General features: G+C 41.2%; 2 protein-coding genes across 4 annotated transcripts in view; one reads left to right on the top strand and one right to left on the bottom strand.

Annotated features, from left to right (window-relative positions):
* Positions 1-2: 2 nt before the first annotated feature.
* On the bottom strand, positions 3-12495 carry LOC115378651 (uncharacterized). The gene is made up of 17 exons (XM_030079040.1): positions 12147-12495; positions 9284-9390; positions 8985-9130; positions 8483-8643; positions 8129-8287; positions 7479-7947; positions 6775-6888; positions 5868-5958; positions 5190-5413; positions 4555-4797; positions 4275-4373; positions 3793-3986; positions 3446-3620; positions 3170-3326; positions 2247-2400; positions 1479-1590; positions 3-1306 (listed from the first exon to the last, which is right to left on the bottom strand). Exons 1-17 carry the CDS (start codon positions 12165-12167, stop codon positions 1131-1133), a joined length of 2802 nt encoding a protein of 933 aa, XP_029934900.1. The 5' UTR covers positions 12168-12495; the 3' UTR covers positions 3-1130.
* Positions 12496-14884: 2389 nt separating this feature from the next.
* slc4a2b (solute carrier family 4 member 2b) overlaps positions 14885-26598 on the top strand; it is a 41223-nt gene continuing 29509 nt past the window's right edge. For 2 of the 3 annotated variants that reach the window (XM_030078860.1, XM_030078859.1), the window contains exon 1: positions 21289-21513. The gene's annotated coding sequence lies outside the window, so the exon portion shown is untranslated. Of the gene's footprint in view, positions 14938-21288; positions 21514-26598 lie in introns of those variants that run through there. The other variant, XM_030078858.1, reaches the window with a different exon arrangement.

Below are 26598 nucleotides of genomic sequence, written 5' to 3'. Positions count from 1 at the left end.
CATTCTGATTCAGAAGATTTTAATCATTTCTTCATCTTCCATTTTAAATGCACAGAATACAGCCTTTTCCAAAATCAACAGCATTTTGGGAAAATAAACTGTATTTTACAACTCTGTAAACAAAAACTTTTTACCATTATAGAAGTGCTTTGGATTCTGGCTTGTGAGCCCCAAGGCTGCATAGATCCAATATAATTTTACACGCACTAGTGCATTACACTGTTTGCCCAGTCTTGTAATTGATGGACCGGACGATGACAAGGAAAATCACCAGGCTTACCCCAAAATATCTGCTTTTCATGGCATAACCAAAAACAAAGGAACATGGTAATTTAAGATTTGTCTAACATTTGCTGAAGCCAACACTTTTTCAGACTTCAGTCAAAAAGAAAAAAAGACTGAACATTTTTTTTCTTTAAACTGAAAACAGTCATTTCCAAATAGATGAGGCTCCAGAAATCATAGTTGTCAGGTCACAGAGTAAATATGACATGTAATGAGTATAGCTTAAGACTCAATAAAAGCTCCAATAAGAGGCAACGTAAGTAAAATTGAAACATCCTGAATGATATGACCCACCTTCACACTTACAAAAAACCTCTCTTGCTAAAGTCAACTGATGCATAACTGTTAACTGGACTGAATTTTAATTTTGATTTACAAGACACAGACTGTTAGTTGTGTCAATCTGCAAAGACATGCGATGCATCTCCAGTTCATTTTCAAAATACTGTGGGTGAACGAGGGCCTGGAAAGCATGGTGGAGGACTGTTATGTTCCCGGGTGGTTCCATTGATGCTAAGGACCTCAAGCTGCAGAGCTTGGCAAGCTTGTCATCTGGAGTATACCAGAGACAAAGAGCTGCAGAGTACTGAATGAATCTATATGTAAACATTAGAGGGTCTCATTTATCAATACGATGCTCCCTTTCAAGATTTCAATACAGCAGTGATGTGATTGAAATTTGATTAGTGCCACTAGCTGCTATTGAACAGTGCAAACAGGAGCTGTGTTTCAGCCATGCTGTTTCCAAGCTATGCAGAGGTCAGCAGACATTTTTGGGGTTAAGAGGACAGCAGCAGTTAGAGCTGTGTTCAGGCATGTGTGGAGCGACTGGAGAAATCTGCTGTTCATTGGGCTTCCCAGTCGTCATCTGAGACTTCATCAGGAGGGATGGCGCGAGTGTGGCTGGCCCGGATGCTGCTGATGTTGGTGAAAGAGATGAGGCCAGCAATGCCGGACAGAGTCACACCGGTGCCATCCAGGTTTACCTGAGCCAGATGCATGTGTTTCAGAAACTTCAGACCTGAGGGAAAAAAGATGAAAAACACATTCAGGTTTACCTTTAATTTCATCCTTCTTGCATATGATCAATTTAGGGGAACACAAGGACACAAAAAACAAACAGGGATTACATTTCAGTCTCCTGTGGTTGACCTGAATGAAGAAAGGCCAATGAGTTTAAAATATGAGCTCACCATGGTCTGTGATGCGGGTGCGGCTGAGGTTAAGCTTAAGCAGCTGACTGCAGTGGGTCAAACCTCTCCTCACTACTGTGTCTCCAACCTGGGTGCTGGCCAACCCCAGCACCTAGGAAGCACAGAAAAACAAAACAATAAACATAAACACAATTGCATGCTAAGAAAATGAGGTCACGTCAGGCTCTGCTACTGTATCGGGCCTAATTGTAACCTTTCATCCAAAACAAGCACGAGTTTTCTGGGAGACTGGCCTTGTGGCTTATAATAATGAGATAAGATGAACATTATTGATCCCTGGGGAAAATTGGGTTATTCCCGTTCTAAAAAAAAAAAAAAAACACACAGGCATAAGTTGGAGAACAAAGAATGAAAATTAAGGACTGTACAGTCAGCAGGGTGGCCTGATGATTACTTACTAAATGATAGCCAAAGAATATCAAACTTCATTACTGGCTTTACAGATGGTATAAAACACTAAATTATCCTAATTCCTCTAATCCAATCTAATCCCGTTGCCAAGCATACTCTCTGCAGAAGTGTCCTTGATTCTAAGCTCAATTTCTGTAACTGTCCCTGACCTCTGTCCTCACTGAAGTGAGGTCAGCAGAAACAATAGAATTTCCTTACAGGGATCAATAAATTAGTAATAGTAGCAGTATTATATTAAATTAATGATGCCAATCTATGATGCCACTAAGTTTCTCATAATGTCTGTAATCGAATTTGTGCTTGGATGGCTTGTACAGAGGTCACTGATGATGTCACCTGGAGGTGCGGCAGACAGGTGATGAGGCCAGCCACTCCTCGGCTGGTGACGGCGGTGCGGTCCAAACACAGCTCCTGCAGCTCCTGCAGGCTGCACAGAGGTGGAAGCCCGGCATCTGTCACCTGAGTATTACTGAGTGACAGCTTCTTCAATCTGCACAAACAACAATACTCCTGTCAGCATATTTATATGTTGCAATCAAACTGAGAGAACAACACTGAGTGCCTTCTCCTAATATGCAAGGGGTACTTAACGAGCCAGCCATTACTGCAAAATAAGCCTTGACAGGGTGAAGCTAGCGTGAGTCACAGGGTGAATCAAGACTTCATCTTGCTGAGGGGGCTTATTTTGCAATGACTATATCCCTGAAGACTTTCCTGTGTCTCGCCCAACTGCTTACCAAAGTCAATGACCTTTTCACACAAATTACAATATTTATATTAGGAACTAAAGAAATACTCTAGTGTCCTCAGAAAAGTGGTTCAGCAGGACTGCAACCACATCTGTGTAAACAAATAAGGTAAGACACGTATTCAGCCTCTGACCAGCAGTCAAAATTTTGAGGTAAAACAGGAAAAAAAAGTCCTCCATGTTTGTAACCTTGGTTACCCAGGTGGTTGGCTAATGTGCTTAGCACTTAATTTGTAATTTTAAAATGTATATTTTTGAATTTTAGTGTTCAGAACTGATGTCTTTTTTGTACATTATGTTCTGCGAATGGCCTGAACCAAATTCTCAAGAACTGCAAGTAGATGTGAAATGACACAGCAGTCTTGTGTGAAACACTCAGAAATAACAAACCTCAGTATCCATTTCAATGAGCATTCAACAAAGATGTGTAATAAACTTTATGACAGTGCATTAAATAATATGGTACCTAATATAATTCCCTGTGTAGTGTAATTGTAAAGTAAGGGGTGACCTGGTCATGGTGGAGAGCTGGCTGACTCCCTGGTCTGTGACTTGTGTGTAGTCTGTTAGGTCCAGTTCTGACAGCAGAGACAGTCTGGAGAGGAACAACAGCCCGCTGTCTGTCACAGAGTGGCGTCCAGGAAGGGTGAGCTGGGTCAGCCTTAAACCTACGGGACAGGCAGGGACTTCACTAAATGTTTCACTGGACATTGACTGGATTGACTAGTCTTTTCTTTTTACGCTGTCTGATTTACATATGCACATATACGCTCTCCCCGTTTCACACCTGAGATGATTTCTAGGGCGTGGTTTCCGTCTACGACAGGGATGCCTGCCACACTGAGGGAAGACAGGGTGGGGTGGGAAGCGAGGTGCTCCAAGGAGCCCTCTGTCACACCTGTCCCATCCAGGTTGAGAGTCTGCAGGCTGGCCAGCTCTGCCAAAGCTGACACATCACTGACCTGAGGGAGGAGCAACCGCCAAGACAAAGAAATATCATGAGAAAAATACTAAAACAGCAAAACTAAAAAACACTGAGGTAAAAAATAACAGCGATGATACTGACGACTGTTTGGTGTGTTTTTATACAAGTCTGCACTTTTCATAACAGATGTGCTGGAGAGGCTGAAGTACCTTGGTGTGCTTGATGCTAAGGAGTCTTAGCTGTGGCGCGCAAGTGGGCAGTACTGCCAGGGTGGCCTCGGTCACTGCCGTCTGGTTCAGGCTGAGCTGAGTGAGGCAGGAAGGAGCCGACTGCAGATACAGCACCATCCCTGCATCAGTCACTTTGGTCTGGTCCAGAGACAGGAAACACAGGCTTTTTAAACCTTGAAAACACAGAACGAGGAACAAATAAGAACATGTCGCTACATGGCAAAAAGGAGGTCAACAAACTGTTCATAAAGGCAAACCTCACTCATCTGAACATTAAGAGTATTGAAAACATGACTTGACACAATTTCAGAGAGCAGCTTACATTAAGGCCCGGTTTTCTTGCACGCAACTTTCAGAAAGCAAGGGTGGCGTGGGGTTGCATAATCTGTTTTATGTATTATCCCCCTAATGACTGTCTGAGCCTTGTTCGCAAGACTGTTTCAGTGTGTAGAAAGGCAGACCTGTGATATGCTGCAGGCAGGAGTCAGTCAGCTTGCTACAGGAGGCCAGGCTGAGGTACTGCAGTTTGACCAGGCTAGACAGAATTGATAAGCCAGAGTCTGGAAAACATAAGTATTGGAGATAAACTTATAATACAATCAACACAGACATTACTCAACAAAACTGATATTTACAACAAATTTATCTAGAAAGAATACTACCAACAACCACTGCTACATCTTTTGCTATTTAAGCTACTTAATGTCAATAACTGTGGTATCAGTGGTGTAAATGCTGTACCGGTGATGAGCGGCGAGTTGACCAGACTCAGATGCTTCAGGGCAGTGAACGCCCGTAACTGCCGCAGAAGCTCATTGGTGGAGTAAGGGTAGCAGTTGAGAACAAACTTCTGCAAGGGGCAGCCAAAGAAGAGCTCCAGGGTGCGTGGACGTAGGAGTCTCTCACGGGACATGTGGTTGAGCAGGAGCTCTGCTAGCTCCGGGGTCAGACATGACAGACTGCTGCTGTACTGCATACTAGGAGCTGAGAGACGACAGAGAAATGACCGAGGGGTAAATGAAGGATATCGAGAAAAACATTTTATGAAAATCAGCTTAAGCCTGCACTTTTTGCCCTAAACAAATCTACTTGATGTAACAGTGCCTGCATACTAAAGCCAATAATGCACTATGTATGTGTGTGTGTGTATATATATATATATATATATATATATATATATATATATATATATATGTTTATCATATAATGTGTATATACTGTACATTTGTATTTAATACACTGCTAAGCACTGGTTGGATGCTAACTGCATTTTGTTGCTCTGTACTTGTGACATGTGCAATGACAATAAAGTTGAATCTAATCTAATCTAATCTAATAATCATTTGGCATACTGAATTTTCCATGTGTTGTCTCACCTGTCATGAGGTGGACAGTTGCACGGGTGGCCATGTCACGTAAAGAAGGAACGCTGGGTGCTCTGAAGGGTCTCTTAGGGGGTGACGGGTGGCCCTGGGTGACTGGGGAATCTTCCTGGTGTGCTGCTCTTTGAAGACGCTCCACCGCAGCCTGCCCTGCGGCTCCAGGCACCACCCGACCTCCGGCATCCTCCATCTCTGCCGGGTCATCACCTGGTGCCTCCCTACGACACACAGACTCGCATTTGTGTTTTGTTTTTTTCAACAAATCCATCTCATGGTTGAATTATTTGATAAGCATTGGTACTGAAGCACAATTATTTCTAAAAATATACTGTACTATTCTCCCTTCCCCACTATGAGCTGTGCCTGCCAGCAATCTACCAGGAGGTTTTTTTGCATACAACTGAACCACAAAACTCCCAAACTGGACTAAATAAAAGCATGAGGCAGAACACTGGGGCAACTATTTTTCTCAGTCTTAAGAATGAGCCATCACAACTGCTTTCTACTACAATATAAATTTAGTAAGTTACTGATGACAGTGAACATAGTGCCATCTTCAAAATCAATCCTGTGCAATCAGTCCCACAAAAACATTATTCAAACTATGTTGCATGGTATTCTCGTCACATTAGAGTGAGTAGAGTACCGCCCTGGCCATTGGTAAATACCCACCTGAGTCGATTCCCTTGCTCTGGCCATTGGTGCCTGGGCTCAAATCCTCCACGACCCCTGTTCTCTGGGAAGAAAGGCAGCCTCGGCATCCCTGTTACAATTACATATACCAACTGTACGTTATAACAATACACTGTATCACCAAAAGTCAACAGTCATCTACAACAGCTCTTGTTCAAACATTTCAAGTCACATACATACATAGTTTTTTTTTTAATAACAAAACAATCTGTTGTTTACCTCTTATCAACATCTTTTGCTCTGGATCTTTGTTTCTCCTCTAACTACCTACAAGTGAATATGAACTTACACTGACCTGGGACACATTCAGATTACTATATGAAAACCACATGCTTTGAAAAACTGAATGTGACTGGCTAGCTGGCTTTGAGAGTTTTGGGAAAACAGTTCTCATTGGTAGGATCTGTAGCTCTGACCCCATGTATGTGGGACACACAGGGGCATTCACCTATTTCCTAATCCAAGCGTGAAGCAGCTTTCTCACGGTGAGCTGGACATATGACACATATTACTGGGACAGTTAGCCTACTGTTCTGATGGTAGCCATGGAAAGGAACTACTTTTTGTTTAATGGCAACTACTATGCTAAAGTATGAAAGATATTTACTGTGCTGACCTACTAACAGATTTTAATGAATCAGTGCAAGCACATTACCAAGCTTTGATAAGTTACTCTCAAAGTTGAAAGAGAGGGAGAGACAAGCAGGGTCATCTGTTTCTGACAAGAGAGAACAAAAAGTTCTGCAGGGATGAAAAACTGGAGCCACACGGAGCCAGGAAGGGGAGGCACCAGGCGGGGGAGGGAGAAAAGAGGGGAATGAAAGCAAAAATGAGGCCAAGAGAGAGAGAAAGGGTCAGCACCAATCGCAGGCACAGGGGGCAGTACCGTTAAGCATGAGAGGTGGCTCTCCCTCTGCCTCTGCCTCTGCCTCTGCCTCTTGCTCATCGTCTGAGCTGGCAGCTTCCCCAGCATTGCCGGGAACCAACTTCTGGCCTCGCCCTGTTGAACACCACCAGGAGTGCATTCAGTTGACTGTACAGACACTACAGTCAAGCTCAGAATCTGCAATGAACTTACTTAATGGGTCTACAAATCAACCTAAAAATAGTACACTACTAATATTTTTTGGAAGGAGTAAGAACATTTCTGAAGTAGTACAGCAAAACTTTGGCTTTAAAATATGTTTAAGAAAACCTTCACATTGGCCCTGTTTATGTTAGCAGTTTAGGGCTTGACAACAAAAGTTATTAACTGGAGTTACTCATGTTCTGTGTCCACACACACATTTAGTAAATTGAGAATTTTTTTTTTGAATGAATGAGTAATGTGACTACTCACTCCTGTATTTTCAATTATATCACTATAAATCCACTACCTTTTGTCAAGCCTCCTTCTCATCCATTCTCATACAACCAGGCCAATCTGCAGAGTAACTAGAGTCAACTGTGCTTGTCACTGCCTGTTCCAATACTACCAATTGTCACTCGTTACAAATCCTACTGAGTGTGAACTTGACCAAATTAAACACTGAAGTGAGGAGTGATATTGAGCTGTATTGTGAATGGGGATATGGTAAAATCGACACTTACCCCAGAAGTGAGAAGGCCCAGACAGTGGAGGACCAACACCAGGGATCCCTGCGTAACCCACTGCCTCTTCCCATAGTTGATGGGGCAGAGGTGGGGGCAGAGCAGGATCCTCCCGTCCTGCCACCTGGTGGACGGGGAATTGTGGCCTAGGAGGTACGACCAACTGAGGAGGCACAGCTAAGGGAGGCTGGTCGTTCTGTCCCGCGGAGAGCTGATCTGCTGGGCTGGGTGGGTCCTGCGGTGTCTCTGGAGGAGTGGTCTGGATGCACAGTGCAGCGTTGGGTGTCAGGCCGAGAGAGCGCAGCGAACAAGCTAGCTCTGCCTCCCCAAAGCGCTTCCGAGGGAAACCCTGGAGGAGAGAGAAGGTGGGTAGGGAGGGGTGACGCCCAGAGATGTGCTCCACCACGCTGCGCAGGGGGGCATCAGCTGGGAAGCGCTCACGCATGGACTCGCCAGATGGCAGGCGGATCTGCAGCATCACACACACACACACACACACACACACACACACACACACACACACACACACACACACACACACACACACACACAAAAAAAGATATAAACAACAACTATAAGCCTGTGCCTCACAATTTACTGTATCAAATTTGCACAAATATAATTAGAAATCAAGATTTCCGTAGCCTCACCATGAGGATACAGTTGTTATCCACATTAGTCTGAATCTTTCCCCCAAGTTTTTGGCCTTGCTCACTGGAGGGGGAGGTGTCAGAGATGGCACTAGTCTGAGTCTTCTCCTGCAAGCTCTTCCGATCCTCAGCAATCCGCTTTAAGACCAACTCTCGCTCCTGGCAGCAGATATACAGCAGTATGTCAGCTTGTGCACTGACTATTTGAACACTAGATTTTAACAATTACAGACTGATTACTTAAAGATTTCCTACTAGGTGTGATAAACCTTAACCAAATGATCTGCCCGTCTGAGTTAGTGCTGACTGCTGTACTTGTCCAGATTATAAGCCTTTCTCTTCAGTGCTGCTGACCTGTTTCTTTTGTCTTCTCTCTGCTTTCGCCTCCTGAGCCACACGTTGTCTCTGCTGCTCTTCAAAGTCACTCTTGTCTTGTTTGATCCGGGACTCGACTGGGAGTGGGTCTGTGGACGAGGTGGAAGACTGCGGTGATCTCAGGACCAAAGAGGGGGAGGCTGTTTAAAAATAGATAAGAAAAAAAAAATCTAATGGGACACTGCAACAATAACACTGAGAGGATTTAGATATGTCATTTCACATCCTAAAATGTCCTGTTCAATTAATTTAGGCCATACAGAAACAACACCAAGGATTACAATTACATCATTACAAATAAGCATTCTTTAGGGGGGAGAAGATTAGCAAGGACAAATTTACACAACACCCTCTGAACACAATTCCCTTGCTTGTGGACATAATAAAAGCAAACACCGCCATAACAAGGCTAAATTAAAACAAATTGTTCCGTTTCACAGCCAAAACTATAAAAATATCTTCAATCTGTAATGTGTCATACCTTGATTGTCAGAGGGAACTGTATGTGACTTGGAGGTACTTGGGCTCTCTGTCTCTTTGGGAGGGTTGAATGCAGAAAAGGCTGTTTCGGCTGGCTGTGATGTCTGCTTCACCAATTTGTAGCGTGGATATTGTCCTTGTAAGAGCCTATCAACAGATGAGGAGGACAAAGAAGTAATTTACAGATGGGGAATTATCTATTAAAAAATAAAGGGGATTATCTATCACAAATTTGGCTTAACAATACTGCCCATACATTTCCAAACACATGACTTGGGAATAACCTCTGGGACAACTCACCACTCAGCTGCCTCTGCCACAGAAAAATGCCCGGCCTGTACAGCAGCCTGGATCTGCTCCTCAGAGAATCCCATCTCAGCGAGGGTGAGGAATAACTCCCCAATAGTCTGCAACACAAACACACGTCACTGAGAAAGTCAATTCTAGTTGGTTTAGACACATAAGGTAGTTAAGCAAGGGCAGACTTAAGTGCCTCTCACATCAGATGAGGTAGTTTTGTTTGACACTTAGTAAGTGTAGTACAACTAACAGGGAACATTTCTGATTGTGTGTCTTATTTAAATAGTCACTCTAGGCGGCTGCACAATATATTGTTCCAGCATCGACAATGCAATGCACTTATGTGCTATACTGTCACATTGCAAGACGCTCAATGTGAAGTAAAGCAGATTAACTCAAACACACTCATGCTACAACATTTCTGCTGTTTGACACAAAAGGAAGATGCACAAGATTCTCATTTTCAATGACTAATCTATAAGAAAAGTCCGTCTGATATTACATAATTTTGTCCAATTTAAGGGTTTTTTGGACACACAGAGGTTGTCGCTAGTGGCGCATTGGTTCTGCATGCACAGAGGCTGAAGGGGTGCACTTGATCACTTTATAAAACTACCAAAGTTATCGCCAACCTCAACTTGAAAATGAGTGTTTCCTGTTTTGGTTAATTAATAAAGTAATCAAGTGCGCCCAGTAGGTTATCAGTTATTTTTAAAAGGGGTCCAATGGGAGCACCTCCCTGCTCCCACACCACCACCCAACACACATACATGCACACATGTGCATCTCCCTTAGGATGTTGTTGGAGGATGCCTACTGTGACATTTCTAATCCTACAATTCCATTTTATCCAGTTATCCTCTTTCTCTCTGTACTACAGTTGTCTTTTTATAACTGTGTATTACAGTAATGAGAAAATGCACCTTTAATTTTATACAGCTGACTGAGTTTATCCCTGAGGCAGGGGGTTCTCATGTTTCTCACAATACACTACAAGGGACATTTTAAGTTACATGACCCACAAGACCCCTTGGAAATCTTCTTCCCATTTAAATTCCCTGAAGGACACACAATGAACATTGTGGAAAATCAGAAAAAAAACCTTCTAAATCTGAATCTCAGAAAAAACATGAACATTACTGTATAAATATTTGCACCGCTGAAATAAACAGCAAAGGGAGTGGAATCTATAAATAAAGAATGAATAAAGTGTGTACAGAATTGCTATCAGGCTAAATTAATATTTCATATTGGCCTATTGTTTTAATGGATGTGGACATTAAACATTTTAATAGTGCTTATTTGTCAAAACACACCTAAGTTTTGACAGTATAAACTTTATCTCAAATGATGTAACTGCAGCAGCTGAGCACAGCGTGGTCAGTGCAGGTTTAGTTCCTCAGTCACATGACCTGCTCCACTCCCAGGTTAGACCAAACATCTATAGTAGAAATTGTATCTGTAGTCATGTCTCAAATATTTTGAATAAGAGGTGGTTTGGAGTGTATTTTCAGTAGCACAGAGGCTACCGAATGATCATAGAAATATTAAAGAAATATTATAGGAATACTACAGGCAGCAATGTGTCTCTATGATCCTCCTGCTCTTCCACAACTACATATTGCTACAACTTTGATCATGAAGGTGACACTACTCTATGGAGTATATAGGCAATAGTACACAATTGAGCATTAGGAGTACATACTTAAGAGAATATTACAGATGCAAAATGAAACTGAAATGAAATCCATCTGCTATTTCAGCACCACAGACAGCATCATGGATTTATCAATACACAGCACAGTGAGGCTTCTGATATTTCAGAGCCAGAGCCATGATCGGGGTCATAGATTCTCATTTGCACAAACCTCAGTCAGATGAAGGGACAAGCTATTTGGGATTGGGATAATGGGATAGGCTAAGACACAAGTTATGCTATTTTGGCCAACTTTATAAAACACACTGCTGATGAAGAAAGTCAACAGAGCAAACATATATATATATATATATAGAGAGAGAGAGAGAGAGAGAGAGAGAGAGAGAGAGAGAGAAGTAGGTGGGACGGGCAAGTGTGCAATGAGAGACAAGAAGTGTGTGTGTGTGTGTGTGTGTGTGTGCGTGTGTGTGTGAAAGGGAAAAACAGTAAAATAAGGTCGAAAAATCTTAGCATTCTCCATCATTTGCATTGCATGTATTTCATTATTTATTTACTGATTTGCTGATCATCACTTGTATGACACTTTTTTTCTTTTTTTTTTTTTACACTTTTCATGTCTTCTAAGGCTTTGACCACTGCAAATAAAGATGGCTAGATTAATAGATCACAGATTATAGATTAAAGTGTCGCTTGAACTATGTAGTTTTAACTCTTAATAGTTAATAGGTGAAATGCCCTTTAACCACACTGCATGCAACTTCCTGATAATACTGATTTAGTGTTAGTGTGGACAGCAGAGTCCAGCAATAATATTACCAAGCTATCTTTGCGTTGTCCTGCAGTGTTAGTTTGACTAGCTGAGGCTGACTGCACTGGTTTCGATTTAAATCCACCTGGTTTTTATTCCTCCAAGTAGCACCACATAAAGTTGTAACGCTAACATGGGCCGAGCCAACGGCCAGAAAAGACATCACAGCTTACTTCAACTCAACCACAGCGAGAAAAAAACAGCTAACTTCTTTGCTTTTCCACGTCTGGGACAGTGCGGAGTGTCAACAAACAATGTTAGCATAACAGCTAAGTTAGCCTGACAGTTGAATGAGAGAGCGCTAGCACGGCTAAAGCTAACTTCACAGCAGCAAGCTAGGACAGCTAAATCCCAGATAGTTGTTTTCGCCAAGATAGTTGTAGATAATGTTAGCTCACCGGAGAGGCCGCGGAATTCATGCCTCCTTTTTTTCCTTTTCGCCAGCACTTGGACTCAAATCAGCCAGAAAACTGCGATGAGTTTCTCAAGTTCCCGGCTGCGTTAGTTGTTATTTAACTGCTGTTTTAGCTGGCTAACGCTAGCAAGACTGACCTCTCTTCCCCTTTCACTTGTGGATTGACAGAGCAGCAACAAGAAACCAGCCTATCCAAAAGTGCTGACAGCTAGAGGGAAACACCTACAAACAACCACCATGTGACTGCCCACAAGGCAACATTTCCTCTGCAGATTTTACGCATTTTTATTTAGCCGTGCTGACCGCCCGGAGCCCCGACCCAGTGCAATCTCCTAATGCAGGCATGAACTCCAAAATAAGAGCTCTGCTGCGGGACAACACGGTTTCCACACAGCTACTGCCACATTTTATTTTATTTGTTGGCAATAATAACTGGAAGAAAAAAAAAGTTTGGCCCTTATACTGCAAAAAGACCCTTTAACAAGTAAGGTAAAAAAAAAAAAAAAAAAAAAAAAAAAGTCTCATTTTATGTTGATCTATAGATTTTATCCAGGGAAACATTTCTTACAAAAGTTGAAAATGTGACATATATGCGAATTTCCTTCTTGAAAATTAATTGCTTCCCGCTTATTTTAGGGCTTGAAAATGTACATATAGGCCGTGGAAAGATTTTAATAAATTCATAGCCAGCAACATTTTCTCAGATGTCATTCTTTTCTCTGGAAACACTGTATGTGGTTGCTGAGTTTGTACTAATGACATGATAATGCGTATTTTCTCATTAATGTAATTTTTACTTCTTGCCAAATTCATACGAATGCAAAGTGTACAAACGCAAAACGTCAGTTCTCTGTATTCAGGACGGAAATTAAGCAACTTGTCAGCCATTTCTTCTCAATAAAAAAAACAAAAAACAAAAAAACTATTAAAACAATGAATGTATGCACAGTTTCAGTGTCTGTAAGTGAGTTCATGGTAATACATCCGCGTTTTTTATTATTATTACTTTTTGTTTTGCTCTACTTTGCTCCACTTTATGTTTTTGTTTTTTTGTTTTTTTTTTATGTTTTAATGACTTCATGCATTTGTGACAATGTTGAAATAAAAATTTACAAACAATAAATAAAAAATACAACAATAAATAAAAAAATAAACTTAAACTGGACTATTTATTTATTTATTTATTTATTTATTTATTTATTTATTTATTTATTTATTTATTTATTTATTTTCCACTGACTCTTAGCGGGCGCTGGCTTGTTGCAGTTGCGGGACTCCGCCAGTAGAGGTCACCCTCATTCCGTCCACGTCTCCAAACTGCTCTAATGGTTATTACATTTTGTTAGGTGCTCAGAACTGAAAAAAATAATAAAATAGGTGGTGATCATCCCACATTTTGAACGTGTGGATCATATAACAAAAAAAAAAAATGTCAAAATGCCATAGGAGACCCATTCATATAATGCACAGATGTAACCACAAATATTATATTTTGTGTTTTTATTGGCTATATTTATTCTTATTTGTTTTAATCCCGTGAGGCATATTTTGGAAAATGTTTTATAAAAAAAAAAATCACTTACTTAGGCTTACTATAAGTCATTTAAAGACTATTATAATGATACGGTATCATTACAGGGTGACCAAAGAGTGTGTAGGATATAGGCATTAACTGAATTTGGTGTTTTTCATTAGCGTTGGTCCAGGAGATGATTTGACATCATATGAAAAAATGAGATGGTCACTCTACAACTGGATAAAGCAGGTGGCAAGAGTTTTTATCTATGTATCAAAAGTACAATGTTGATGGACTGACCCACGAGTGTCAAAATCCATGTCAATTATTATTATGATCAATTATTTTACTGATCAAAGGATCATTGCCAGAGTGTCTATTTCATTTAGTTCATCAGGTTTCATGGCTATTTCACGAAATTTTCTAAAATGGAATAAGAAGCAGTAAGTATGTACTTAAAAGTGCACATAAATAGGCATACAGTCACTGTGACCTTTGCAGATACAAGGATACAAGGATACAAGGAAGTTTATTGGTCATTATACAACAGGTTGTATAATGAAATTAAAATGTGGTTCCCTCTTGATTGGTTTATTAAACATGGAGGAGTTCATATTGTGCATTAAGTATGGGTGGTGATCATCACAAAGGATATCAGGCTAATATCACACTACAGGCTAATACTTTGAGCCACGCTTACAGTAAATTTTCTGCCAAATCATGCTCTGAACAGCTGCTCTCAGCGGGTTCATATTTAAAATGACACAGCAGATTTCTCTTGATATTTCATATGGATTTTGTATTCACATGGAAAGTTATATTGCACACATAACGGGACAGGGCCCTGTCGCAGGCCTTCATCAGAAATATGAATCATCAACATTTACGCAGGCGCAGCAACTTCTTTCCACAGAAACCGGCGACAAACGCGCAACTGGAGCCGGTAGTAGAGCCGCCTGCCAAAATAAAAGCGACAAATATCGCGTTTTGGGGAAAAAAGGAACCAAGTATTAATGTGCTCAGAACCGTTATTTCATGGAGAGAATTCTTATTAACACTTACAACTGTATTCTAAGTTCATTAAAATGCACGATTAAGTGTATTTTTTACTTTTACGGAGCATCTTTGCAATGTAACGTTTCGGGTCTGAGGGTTTTATTTTGAAAAACGATGACCGGACGTGTACTAGTTTTTTTCTTTAGTCTTGCTGACTTGACGCAGGTCGAGCGAGCGAGTCATTCACTGAGTGAGTTGGGAGGTAAGTGCCAGTCCCTTACAGTCACCAGTAAGTAAATAAAACTATCAGATTTCCCGTTGTTTGATCTCGTAGACCGAGCTGTATTTTTCCGCTTTACTAAACCACTCTCGCCTCCAGCCGCCGTTATTTTGAATGCGGTAACGCTAAACTGATTTTGACTTGACTTATTTTTTTCTCCCAAGCGGCACTGACTAATTGCCACACATGCATGTCATGCCTCGGACTGCTTGTGCCGGATGACTTCGCTTGTTAGCCAGGTGCCAGAGTAAAAAAATACCAAACACACGCCGTTAACAGTCTGGTCCGAAAACGCCGTCCTTGCTGGTGCAGGTCAGTGTAGCAAGCTAGCGTCGCTCCCCCCTGACAGGACAGTCATAATACAGTCCTGTGTTGTTGGTGGTCGGGATGCTTCGTGCTAGAGCAAAGGTTTGTGAGTCCACATCAAAGTCTCAGTGTGGCTTTTTAATATTCCTGTGTGTTGGATAAATAAGCCTGGCAATTAAAAGGCACTGTGCAGACTGGGGGTGTGGTCAGGTCTACTCATTCATTCATTTCTCTCTGGTGCGCCAGCAAGCACGCCTTTCTTTTTTTTTTTTTTTGTCTGGAGGCATAACAACAAAGGTCTTTTGTTTTAAGCTGTAAAGTCAACTTAAACAGATTGATTATGGAATGAAATAGTGTTTTAAATCTTTTTTTTTTTTAATTGTTATATTGACAATCCATTTATTAATCTATAAAGTTAAGAGATGATTAAAGCTAACTAGATATGTAACCCAGAACAAGGGGCTTAAACTTTTTTTTTAATGTCAAAGATGCCCAGGTTTTGTCCCAGTGATGCCCCTTTGAGTTTTGTTATGTGTTTGGAGATAAAAGTGGAAGAAGGGCCACTTTTACTTTAATTGTTGTGTTATTAAAATAGCAGTGAAATTAAAGTATTTTTTAGTTTTTATTTTTTTACCAAAGACTTCTAGAGATCCCCGGATCCCATTTTGGGAACCAGATTGGCAAAGGATTTTATATCCATCACGTGGCTAATAGATGTCAGGACTTGGCCTGAGGCAGGATGGAGGAAGGATGTCCCCCTTCTGCTGAAAAACTAATATCAGAGCAGCGACGACATGTGTGCTCCAGGTTATTGGAGTAGACGTTTTACTTGGACTCCAGTGTAGATACACACTGGAATGTGGTGGACGCTGAAATGTTTGATTTGGTGAATCTGATTTGGTGTGATCTTGGGAAGGGGCTGTCAAATTCCAGAGTTTTTCAGCTGCTACTTCATCATAATCCTGTCTGCTGTTTTATGACCACATAACCAGTATTTTCTCTGCGATCGTAATCTCAGCTTTGGTTTGTTTTTCATCGCTTCACTGGAGAAAATCAAACAGCCCTGTTATAAACTGATCTGCGACAACAGGGTGTTTTGGTTTAGAAAAAAAAAAAAAAAAAGTTCAATAGCCTAACACTCCAGCAGAATGACTCCACATTCCTGGTGTGAATTGCTTGGTCATGCAGAAGACAAGGAAGGAAAAGAGGAAGACAATAAGTTTTCTTATCGTGGCCTCTTGTCACTTGATGTTTATTTTACCTTTGTTTCTCTCCACACATGAATTCACTCAGGATTTCATCCATCATCGCATCAAGTCTCACTTTCGTTGACGATGCAAAAGCTGAAAAAGCCCATGTTATACTAAACACTCTCATGTTAGGCCTGCTGGGCCTTAGTGTGGTTCAGGAGGCACGTCAGAGTCTCCAGTTAAATGTTTCTTGGCTGTTGCTCTACTCTAGTAATGCGTAGGCTGCTAAGTTATATTTAATTACCAGTAAGCGCTTTGGCAGAATACCTTGGATCGCACACAGTTTAGGCAACAATCTTCTTGCATTAAACCCAATTAAGCTGTCTGCAGTCTCTTTGGAGCATCTAATTGTACACTGGACAATATAATTCCCTGGTCAGCCATCCTGACTGCCACCCCCAACCTGCTGGTCAAAAGCTTTACTGTGAAGAGTAACGTCTCATGCTTGTTCTCTCCTCAATGGCATTGATCTTCCCTTAAGGTAGTACAGTGTGCTATTCTGTAATCACATTGCATTATTTCCCAGGAAATGAATAAATGGCCTATTTGTATTTGAGACTAGCATGAGATTTTAGGCCTTTGTTTGGGTTCTGGGAAACTAGACTGTAATTGGGATATTTTATTTCCATCCCAGTCCAGGTCTCATGAGGTTAACTACGGGTAGTGTGTGGGGTCAAAGCTTCATAATTGTAATGTTTTGTGAGAACATACCTTTACCTTTTGTGCAGCTGGTGCAACCTGAGCAGCCTTGGGTGCAGTGTTGACCCAAAATGACACACCCTAACACAGTTGGAGCTGTGCTGCGTAAGGACTAGCAGACCACACATTGGTGACTGTACAGTCGTTTTATTGTCTATAAGTGGATGTTAAAGGCCAGATGTTAAATTTTCCATACTGCCATTGTTGTAGTAATGCCTGAGATGATGCATATACGCTGTAGTCAGCTGACAGAATTAGTGTCTAATTCATCACCAGCCTACATCCCATAATAAAAGAAAGACGGCAGTCGCTATATAGCATTCTCATGTTAATTCATTCAGTCTTGGATAGATTTGTTTTTTCCTTTGGGTGTTTTTGGAGAAAATTACATGTATGCCCTGCACCATGATCTGGATCAAGAGCTGTTATTCCTCACTTTTAAGGCTTGTACCAACTCTGTGGGCTGCTTTGTTTATCAGAATGCACACCAATGCAAGTGTTTAAAAAGGATACAGTCTCAACTGCAGGCCAGTATTTTTTTTTTTTTTTTTTTTACATCCTATCATACAGTCTACTGTCTAAATGATGTCCTGAGGTTTCTGGGCATCTGTTTTAGGAGCTGGCCCAGTTGAATTACAGTGGAGTGCGGTGTCTCCAAGCCTCAGACTTGTGACCAAACAGGTATATAAAAAAAAAAAAAAAAAGCAAAAAAAACTAATGTTATGTTATGGTAATGTTAGGATCCATGGTGCTTAATTTTGGCCATTCCTTTGTTGATATTTGAAATTACTGCAAGCTACAAAATTGAGAGTCCAGCCCATGCATGTTGTACATTCTAGTTCAAAACGGCAGTACATTTCTTTATTCTGAGCAATTTCTTTGTCACAAATGGCCTCTTTTCTAGAGGAATTGCAGGTAGCCAAATTCTTCTCTGTGTAGGTAGAATAACACATTGAAAAGATTTTTGTTTTTCATTTCAAAGGGTGTATTGGCACACTGCAGCGCTCCATACGCTCTTCCCACCATTCGCCTCTTCAAGGTATAAAAATACTGGAGGCCAGAGCAGTGATTGCATTTGCCTTTTTGGACAAGAGCACAATGGGCAGGCATTATGTAAGCTGCCAGGACTGCACGGTCCTCAGTCAGTTGCCCTGTATATCCCTCTGCACCCCAAGACAGGTGCTGTCTTAGCTGTAAGGGCAGCGAGTGATTACTGAAGCCTCTGAGGCTACAGAGAAATAGAGGGCAATGGAGAAGTGGGCATGTATTCATTGAGTGCAGCTGTTGGCTCTGCAAGATTGGAAGTGCTCCAGCAAGCATGTGTGCCTATAACTTAACACACAGCCATGCTGAAGTCCCGGATCCTGCCAGCCCCCATCTCTCAGCGACATTAGTGGGGCCACTGGGCTGTGACGAGACTATTAGGAGGCAGAGACGTCTGCATGTTGAAAGGCTCAGGACGCAGCCGGGTAACTTCTAAACTACAGAGCTATTTCAGGCAAAAAGACCTGTCAACAGAGGCAGAGCTATCAACATACACCATCGCCAGATCCCCATAGAGATCCACAAACAGGGCAGCTGTCGTTGGCAGGCGGCTACGCGAGGGTCAGTCTTTGCATTTCCAGGCTGTATAGGAGACCTGGGTGAGCGAGCGCACTGGTCAGGGTTCTGGTGAGTTTCTGTCAGTTCACTTGTTCTTCCTGCAGGAATGAAATTTCAAAGCATGAAATGATGATACCCTTGTTTTACATGTTGGTCACCTGTTGTCATGATGCGCTGTCCGTTTTGAATGCGGTTAGTCCTCGTTGGCACCACTTGATTTTGCTTTATTTGTGTCCAGATACAAGCTCTAGTAGACTTGTTTTTGAATTGAAGAGAGCGAAAAATAACAGGAAGCTGAAGAGAGTGAGAAAGAATTTCCGAGCTGTGTTAACGCTTTAGATAAAAGCTAGATTTTTGGAGGTAGGGTGTAATTACTGTGTTTAAAATCCTTACTTCGGTAACTCTTAAGGGTTATTTTTATCACTCTCTGCCTTTCAGTGGGGTAACTGCGTTGTGAACTGTATGCTTCGGATGGTTTGGGATAACTGCAGGATGTTGTCGTCCGGTGCATTTTGCCAAAAAACTTGAAGCTGAAACCTTCATCTGCCTCTGTAATTTTGAATGACAGAAAATGGGAAGGATGAGGGCCATGTTTCCATTGGGTGCAGGTTAAGTGATATGAAATAAGCATGCTGCCTGTTGGTCATGGTTTAAAAAAAGTTGTTGGTTGTCCTTGGCCACATTCAGTCACACCTCTTTTTATAGTTAACCATAGTGGTGTCAGTGGATAATGCTATTATCAGAACACCATTGGGATTGAGGAAAACCCCAGGCTTTGAAGTGAACTTCAGTTTTAGCTGCTTGTGGCTTTGACTGTGTTTCTTTCCCCCGCAAGACTTGCATGTGACTCCGCAGTGAACGCACGTCCCCGGGGACAAACAATTATAACTCACACACACACATGCATGTTCATAGACACACATCCACACACATACACAGGCTTGTCACTCATGCTGTCGGGTATTTCTTCAGCCCTAAAGAATAAGCTGATGTGGAATGCTTGATTATTTGACCAACGGTAAGCAACGTGTTTAGATCACAGGACTGTTCTTTGTTCAGTGCAAAACACAATTAATCCAGCGGCTTTTATGACTTCAGGTTGGATTATTTGTGTAATAACGTTGATTCCTCCCTGACTGTTTGGTCCTGAGTGTTTTTCTGTCTCATAGCCAAAGAGACTAAGACACCCAGGCTTGTTTACATGTCTTCATGTTTTTGTTATTGTTTTTAAAATTTTTATTTCCAGTCACAGATTTTCTTCACCTTCAGAATTCACTTCAGTCAGACCCTTTGGATTTTGTATTCAGGAGGGGGGCACTGTCGTCTCAAGATGCGTGGACATGTCAACATTCAGACTTTGACTGACAGGAGATCATCAGTGCCATTGCCAGATATGAATCAAAAGTTATGAAATGAACCAAAATATCATTGGTTTGATGCTTGTCTCATGCGTGGATGTCTGCAGATTCTGATTTGCAGCCCTTGCAAATGTTTAAATATCCCGTGTAAATTTGTAAAGATGCATACATGACACGAGTGAATCATCATTTTTAGTTGATTTATTGCAGATCATGTAACTCCACCCTTCAGACAGGCTGAGACAGTTATTAACTGGACCTTTGATTACAATGTAGAGTCGATGTTTTGCTTCACAGAAAATGTAGTTTATTCCCTTTTTTCCCTTGTTTTGTAAACACACATGTACTTAGGTTGATGGGATGGCTGGGTTTATTTTGAGCATGACCTGCAAAGGGCATTGGGTGTCTGCAGTGCCACATATTGGCATCTCTTGTTTGATGAGATTGATCAAAGTCACTGTATTACATAAGCTAAGCTCAGGCATTTTCTCTGCGTAAGTTACTTTCCTTTCATGATGAATAGACATACATGTAGATTGCCCAATGTGCTGTTGAAAAAAGCTTACATAGCATGAATCATTCCCCCAACTTATAGCCTTTAGCATTTGGCTTGAGACATGCCATTCAGCTGCTTGAGTGACGTGGTTAACCAATCATTTGTGTGTCTCTTTCTTAATCCCCTGGGCTATTTAATGTCAAAACCCATTATTTTAACAGCTGGTCACCTATTGTCTACGTGTCGCAATACAGGTGTATGTCATTGCTGGTTCAGAAAGGGCAAAAGACTGTGAACAATGGAGATTTCCACACTGGAAATGGTACCCAATAATCCCTTTGTCATTAAAGACAGATATTGATCATTGGGGTTGAATTTGCTTTTTTTTATTTTGAGGTCATCATTTTGTCGTTGTGTTATCAAGGCAGTGGGATTATTTTACACCTTATTGTTTTATGGTTGTGTGTGTGAGATAGACAGACGGAGTGCGTGTGTGTGTGCACGAGCGTCAGCCTCTGACTCAGTGTCGAGTGGGGACTGAAGTCACATGGCTACTTGTCAGCAGGCTAGAGGAGGAAACATAATCCTGAGGAGGAAGGCTGCTGTTATCAGTGCATGCACGTTAGTCTGAGAGAGCACTTGGCTCAGCAAGAGGCTGAACAGCACACGATTGGCCAAGGCGCACTCTCTACATCTCTAACTCTCTCTCCTTTTGTCTCTCTGCCTCTCTTTCTCTCTCTGTTTGTTTTTGTCCTGCACTCTGACCAGCCCCTGGTCTCTCTTTGCAGCAGAGTTCAGATTTGCACTACAATGTCCGCGGTGGCTTCTCTGCAGTAAGCACTCAAAGGTACAGTAAGATCATCCATCCTCATACATATTTGCTGATTGGTTGTCACATTGGCATGCCTTGACCTCTTGTCTCTCACTATTTACTTGTCAGAATGTTTTATTTATTCAGTTATTCATTTTTAATTCATTGTCCTTCTCCTCAATTTGGTGCAGCTGAGAGATTTTTGTGGTTTGTTCTGCACACAAGTATCAGGAGTGTCCACTCCAGCTGACTTGAGGAGAGTGAGGGTGACCCAGGCATGAACCTGAATGATATGTAACTATAGTATCAACCATTGCATGGACAGTTTAAACAGGTTACACAATTGAAAAACACTGTTATTCCAGCTAGTACTTGCCCACTTGGATTTTATTTGTCCAAGAATGCTCTTCCCACTGTTGTATAAATCCCAAATTAGAGCCTTTATGGGCATGTTTGGGTTGTGTTGGTTTACTAAATGCTGTGGTCAGTTCAAAATGAACCCGTCAAAAAACAGACCTTTTCGTCTCTTCAGGTTTCTATTTGTTTTGTTGTTTTTCTTCTTTCCTTAATATTCACTGTTTTAGGTCAGCCCATCTCTCACTTTTATTTGTCATATGCATGGTTTTCTTAATTAAGATCTTGTAAGTGTTCAGAATATGAGATCATGCTGTTTGTGTTGGGTAATACATCCGGGCCACAGATTATCTCAGTTGGGATGCAGGGATTTTGGGTAAGGTGCTATAGCAATTACACACAGTATGTTATATAAAAAAAAAATATGTCTAAGAAAAGGCGATGTCAGCTGAACAAAAACAGTGTTTACAGCAAAGATGAATCACACGTGAACGCAGTTTTCTAATGAAGTCTTAAATCACTCCCTTTCCTCCCTTTCATTGTCCTGCCTTTATAACTACAGGCCTGTGTGTCGGCTGAGGTTTTGACATTACGATCCAGCGAGCCTCTATTTTTGGGCAGGCATTTTCATTGGCAGCTTTATATTTTATTGAACTGTTTTTAAATTATGCCTTTTGATAGAGATTGTAGATCAGTATGCAATCTGTGGTTTCCACTCACATGCCATACTGCTGCTTGAAATAGGGCCTAGCCGGGGTGTTCTGATGGATCTCTGGTTTAAGGCACATGTGGGGTTATGTCGTGAGGTTGAGTCAAGTTTTTAACCTCTGGCCTATATAATCATCTCTCAGTGTCACACTGTTCCCCCTTCCTTTTTTCTGTATGAAGAGCAGGAATACCATTTTTGTTGTTGACCTTATTATGATTATTTGTTTCCTTTTTTTCCACAGAAGCAATTGTGGCTTGCGGACTACAGAACTATTTCTGACTTTAACCTCACCCAGTTATAGGAGGGGCAGTAAATTGAAAATGCAGTACTTCCTCTTCTGATACATTATCAATACACTTTTCCCAAATATCGACAGATGCCCACAAGATGCCTTTAGGTATTTTAACTGGGACTGTTCTGTTATGTTCGTGTTGCAGTTGGTGTGCATATTAAAACACTGAAAAACAAACTTTTTGGAAAATGATTCTGCCTTTTCCAAGGTATTTTCCTCCTCTTCAGTTACAGATAGTGAGATGTATCATAGCTGATAATCTTACAATATATTGCATATCGCAGAATTACCCATTCTGTGATACCTTCATTATTTTGGGTAAAATATCGTGATAGTATTATATTTAGCCACTGATTCCCAGCCATATACAGTCGCACATGGAATTACAGTAAATCAGTAAATGTTTAGCAAAAGAAGCACAGGCACATTTTTGACATTCAGGTTCTGTGACTGTATTGCCTCATGAGGAGTTGTTTGGCATATTTTACCATTTTTGAGATAGCCACTGGCTGTCTTGTGCTGACTCATCACTCCTGTAGGTGTTCAGTGTATCTGAAAATGGACCTTCAGTTTTTCAAAGTTATTTAGAAGGATGTCATGTGATGAAACTCATTAAGAAAGAGTTTTCCTTCCACATTTTGCTCTTCCTTTTCTTAAAAGTTGCTCCAATATGCCAAGAGGCTCTCTTCAGGAAAACATATAAGGTATAAGATATGAACAGGGAATTTTTTTTTTTTCAGTTTCCAAGCAGTCAGAGGTGGAATGATGATTCACCTCAAATCAGCTAATAGACATTTCAGGGGTGGAAAAAGAAGCCAAGCCACAGTGTGACTTCTTTCCTTGCTCTTAAGAAACAAACGTCAAAATGATTGGTATTTTCCACTCAACCTTTGAGTCGCGATATAAGATTAGCCAAGAGATAACAGACACAGAAATGCGCTGTGGTTTTTCTCACATCACTCGATCTCCTGTGGTAGATATAATATTCAGGTTACACACTGTAAGAGGCTGAATCAAGCATGAAATGTAATGATAATTTAACCTGTGATATTTCGGCTCTACAGAAGTGCTCATGGTCAGTGTCTTAATTTTGTTGTGAATCTGATTAATTCACCTGTTTATTTACTTTGACTGTTTATTTGTCATTGTTTAATGAGTATACTATGTATTGCAGTTATCGACCTATTTACTTAATCACATTTATAAATGCAAATTTGAGCCCATATGCACTGGATAATTCCCTCATTTGAATAAAAATGGCAGTATAGTCACAGCTTACCATCTCATTAGTGGAAGCATAACTGGACAATTTGTTTGGTCGCGTCTTTGCTCATGTCACATTATTGTATACCTTGTTCATCCTGCCTGCACTGTCTTTACAAGGGACAAATGAAGGTCACAGCTGGCTACACTGTGATAGATTGAGTAAATCAATAGCTTCATGGGTAGACATGCTGGCATCTTGTATTGACCTGACATAACAGTTTAGTATAGATCCGGTGCTTTGCACAGACATGGCTTTTAAGTCTCTGTCACAAATATGGTATTATGGGTGGCAGCAGTGTCCCAGAGTGCACTGTTTCTGGGTGTATTGCTCTCCTTGACAGGCTGTAGTCTGTAGCAGACATAGCCAGTTACCTCCTTCCTGTTTTCATACCAACTTCCTCCCTGAAGAATAGTTTTTTCCCAGGGCTTGAGTGCACAAATTTGAGGCTGTGACTAAATGTCCTGCAGAGAAGGTGAAGTTGGGAAGCAAAACGATTATCATGGCTTTCTCTCGCTTTAGTGCCAGACAACAGATCGCACGGTACCTTCTGCCTCTGCATGAAACTGGGAAGACGGTAACTAACTTCTTCCAGGGAAAACGCAGAGCATCTTGTCCTTGACAGTTCTTGCATTGTCAGCATTCAGTCTGTTCCTTTTCGTGACGTGAAATCTTATATAAGGAACAAATAGTTCCCTCAAAAGATCTCTGACAGACTGACTGTACATGGCTGATGGTGGAAAATATTTAGATTCTTCAGGACTATGCTTGTTAAATCTATTTCCTTTCTCATATCATTGCAGTTGGTGGTATTTCTGTCCCAAATTGTTTTGTCCTAGTAATTATTGTTATGCTAACGGTATTATTACAGAAATGCCCAGGGGAACATAAGGTGGTTCCCATGGTTCTGTGCTTGGCATCCCAGTGATCTGTAACTTTATCTCCATACAGCCAGCCCTCCCTCTTCCACAATAGTAGTGTCTAGCCTTACCAAGTAAGTAATCTTCAAACACACCAAAGCTAAAGCTAAAGGTCTCTAATGGACCACTTTATCTCCTGCATGGGTATCAATTAAAAGTTGCTAACACAGTACAGATTTGTAGAATGTAATTAAAAATAAAAGTTAGCATAAATGAAGAGCAGTATGAATGTGTACTCGAGTTTAAATGTGTGCTCTAGTCAGTGCCAAGTCTTTTTTGCAAGTTATGTTTTTTCACTTAACATTTTAAATACAAATTTATACTCGCCCACAAATGCCACCGCACTGCATGTAATCTCTTGTTTGGTTGACTGTACTTACTACACATTGCCAGTACCTTCTTAGATATCCCTTGTTATAAACAAGGTCATTGATATGATTGTGCTTTGGGATCAAGAACACTTGACTTTGATAGCTCCTGTCAGAGAGCCAGAGTGCCTTTTGGCAGAGCATGATTTCCACTGGTGACACAGAAAAGGAAAGGAGTCATTAATGAATCAAAAGGGGGTCCCCTTTGCTTTTAGGCCCATGTTTGAATGAAAACTGCTGCTTTCTCGGTAAGGCTGCCAATAAGACACTTGTGCCAAGATTTCAGTAAATCGAAGCCAATAGGGACCATCTGAAAGCCCAGTATATCTAAAGGATTGTAAAACAAGTGTTATCATCTTTGCATTAGTGTAGCTATTGCGAACAAATTATAGCTTACAATCTAAACAGTATTCAGTTTCTTTTGGCTGGACTAACTCCTATGCGACACTGGTGGGTCGATCTTTGTAGTACTTTGTTAAATCTAGACTTACTTAAGAGTTTTTGATGTAAACCAAAACTGTTTTTTTTTTAGACCAGACATTTCTCCCAGACAACATAACTATAACTCTCTCAGCTCCAACGGACACCTCTGCTGTCTTTCCCAGAGTTTCACTGTATTTTATTATCCTCTTCATCTTCCATTGTTTTTTTTTTTTTTTGTGCTACCCTCTTGAAGGCACCGCTGGCTGTCTTTGATCATCCTCTGGTCCATTGTCTGTGAGTTATGATCATCTGTGGGTTCCTGTTGTCGTATGTCGTCATACAGCGGAGACTTGAGTGGGGTGGCAGTGGAGGGTGGCGGAGGCACGTGCCACCACTTATCAAAGGGTCCTCTCCACAGTAGCGCTGCGTTATCTGGATCTTATCAGACTGTGGTGGCTAATGACCTTGAATGGCGGTGAGGAAGTGCTGCAGGGCAGGAAACCAAAAGTCAAGAAATGAGCAGAGAGGCTTGTCATTGTTTATAAAAGGCCTGCTGGCTTGTGTTGCTGTGGCCACCGAATGATCCTCGAGTCATAGTCACATGATTCTTAGATTTTCCACTATATTATGAAATGACCCACAGTTTGGCTTTCTTTTGCTTTTAAGTCTGACCTGAATGCCCTCAGGGGTCCCTCTGGTGGTTTACTGTGTATCTATCTGGCTGACCTTGACATTAAATCTCTTGAACCCTTTAGCTGGGCTGAGCAGTCAGATACATGTACAGATGCAGA

This window comes from Myripristis murdjan, chromosome 20 (genome assembly GCF_902150065.1).
Source record: "Myripristis murdjan chromosome 20, fMyrMur1.1, whole genome shotgun sequence".
NCBI classification, from domain to species: domain Eukaryota; kingdom Metazoa; phylum Chordata; class Actinopteri; order Holocentriformes; family Holocentridae; genus Myripristis; species Myripristis murdjan.
Note: the sequence above shows the minus strand (reverse complement) of the source record. Positions and strands in the feature narration are given on the sequence as shown.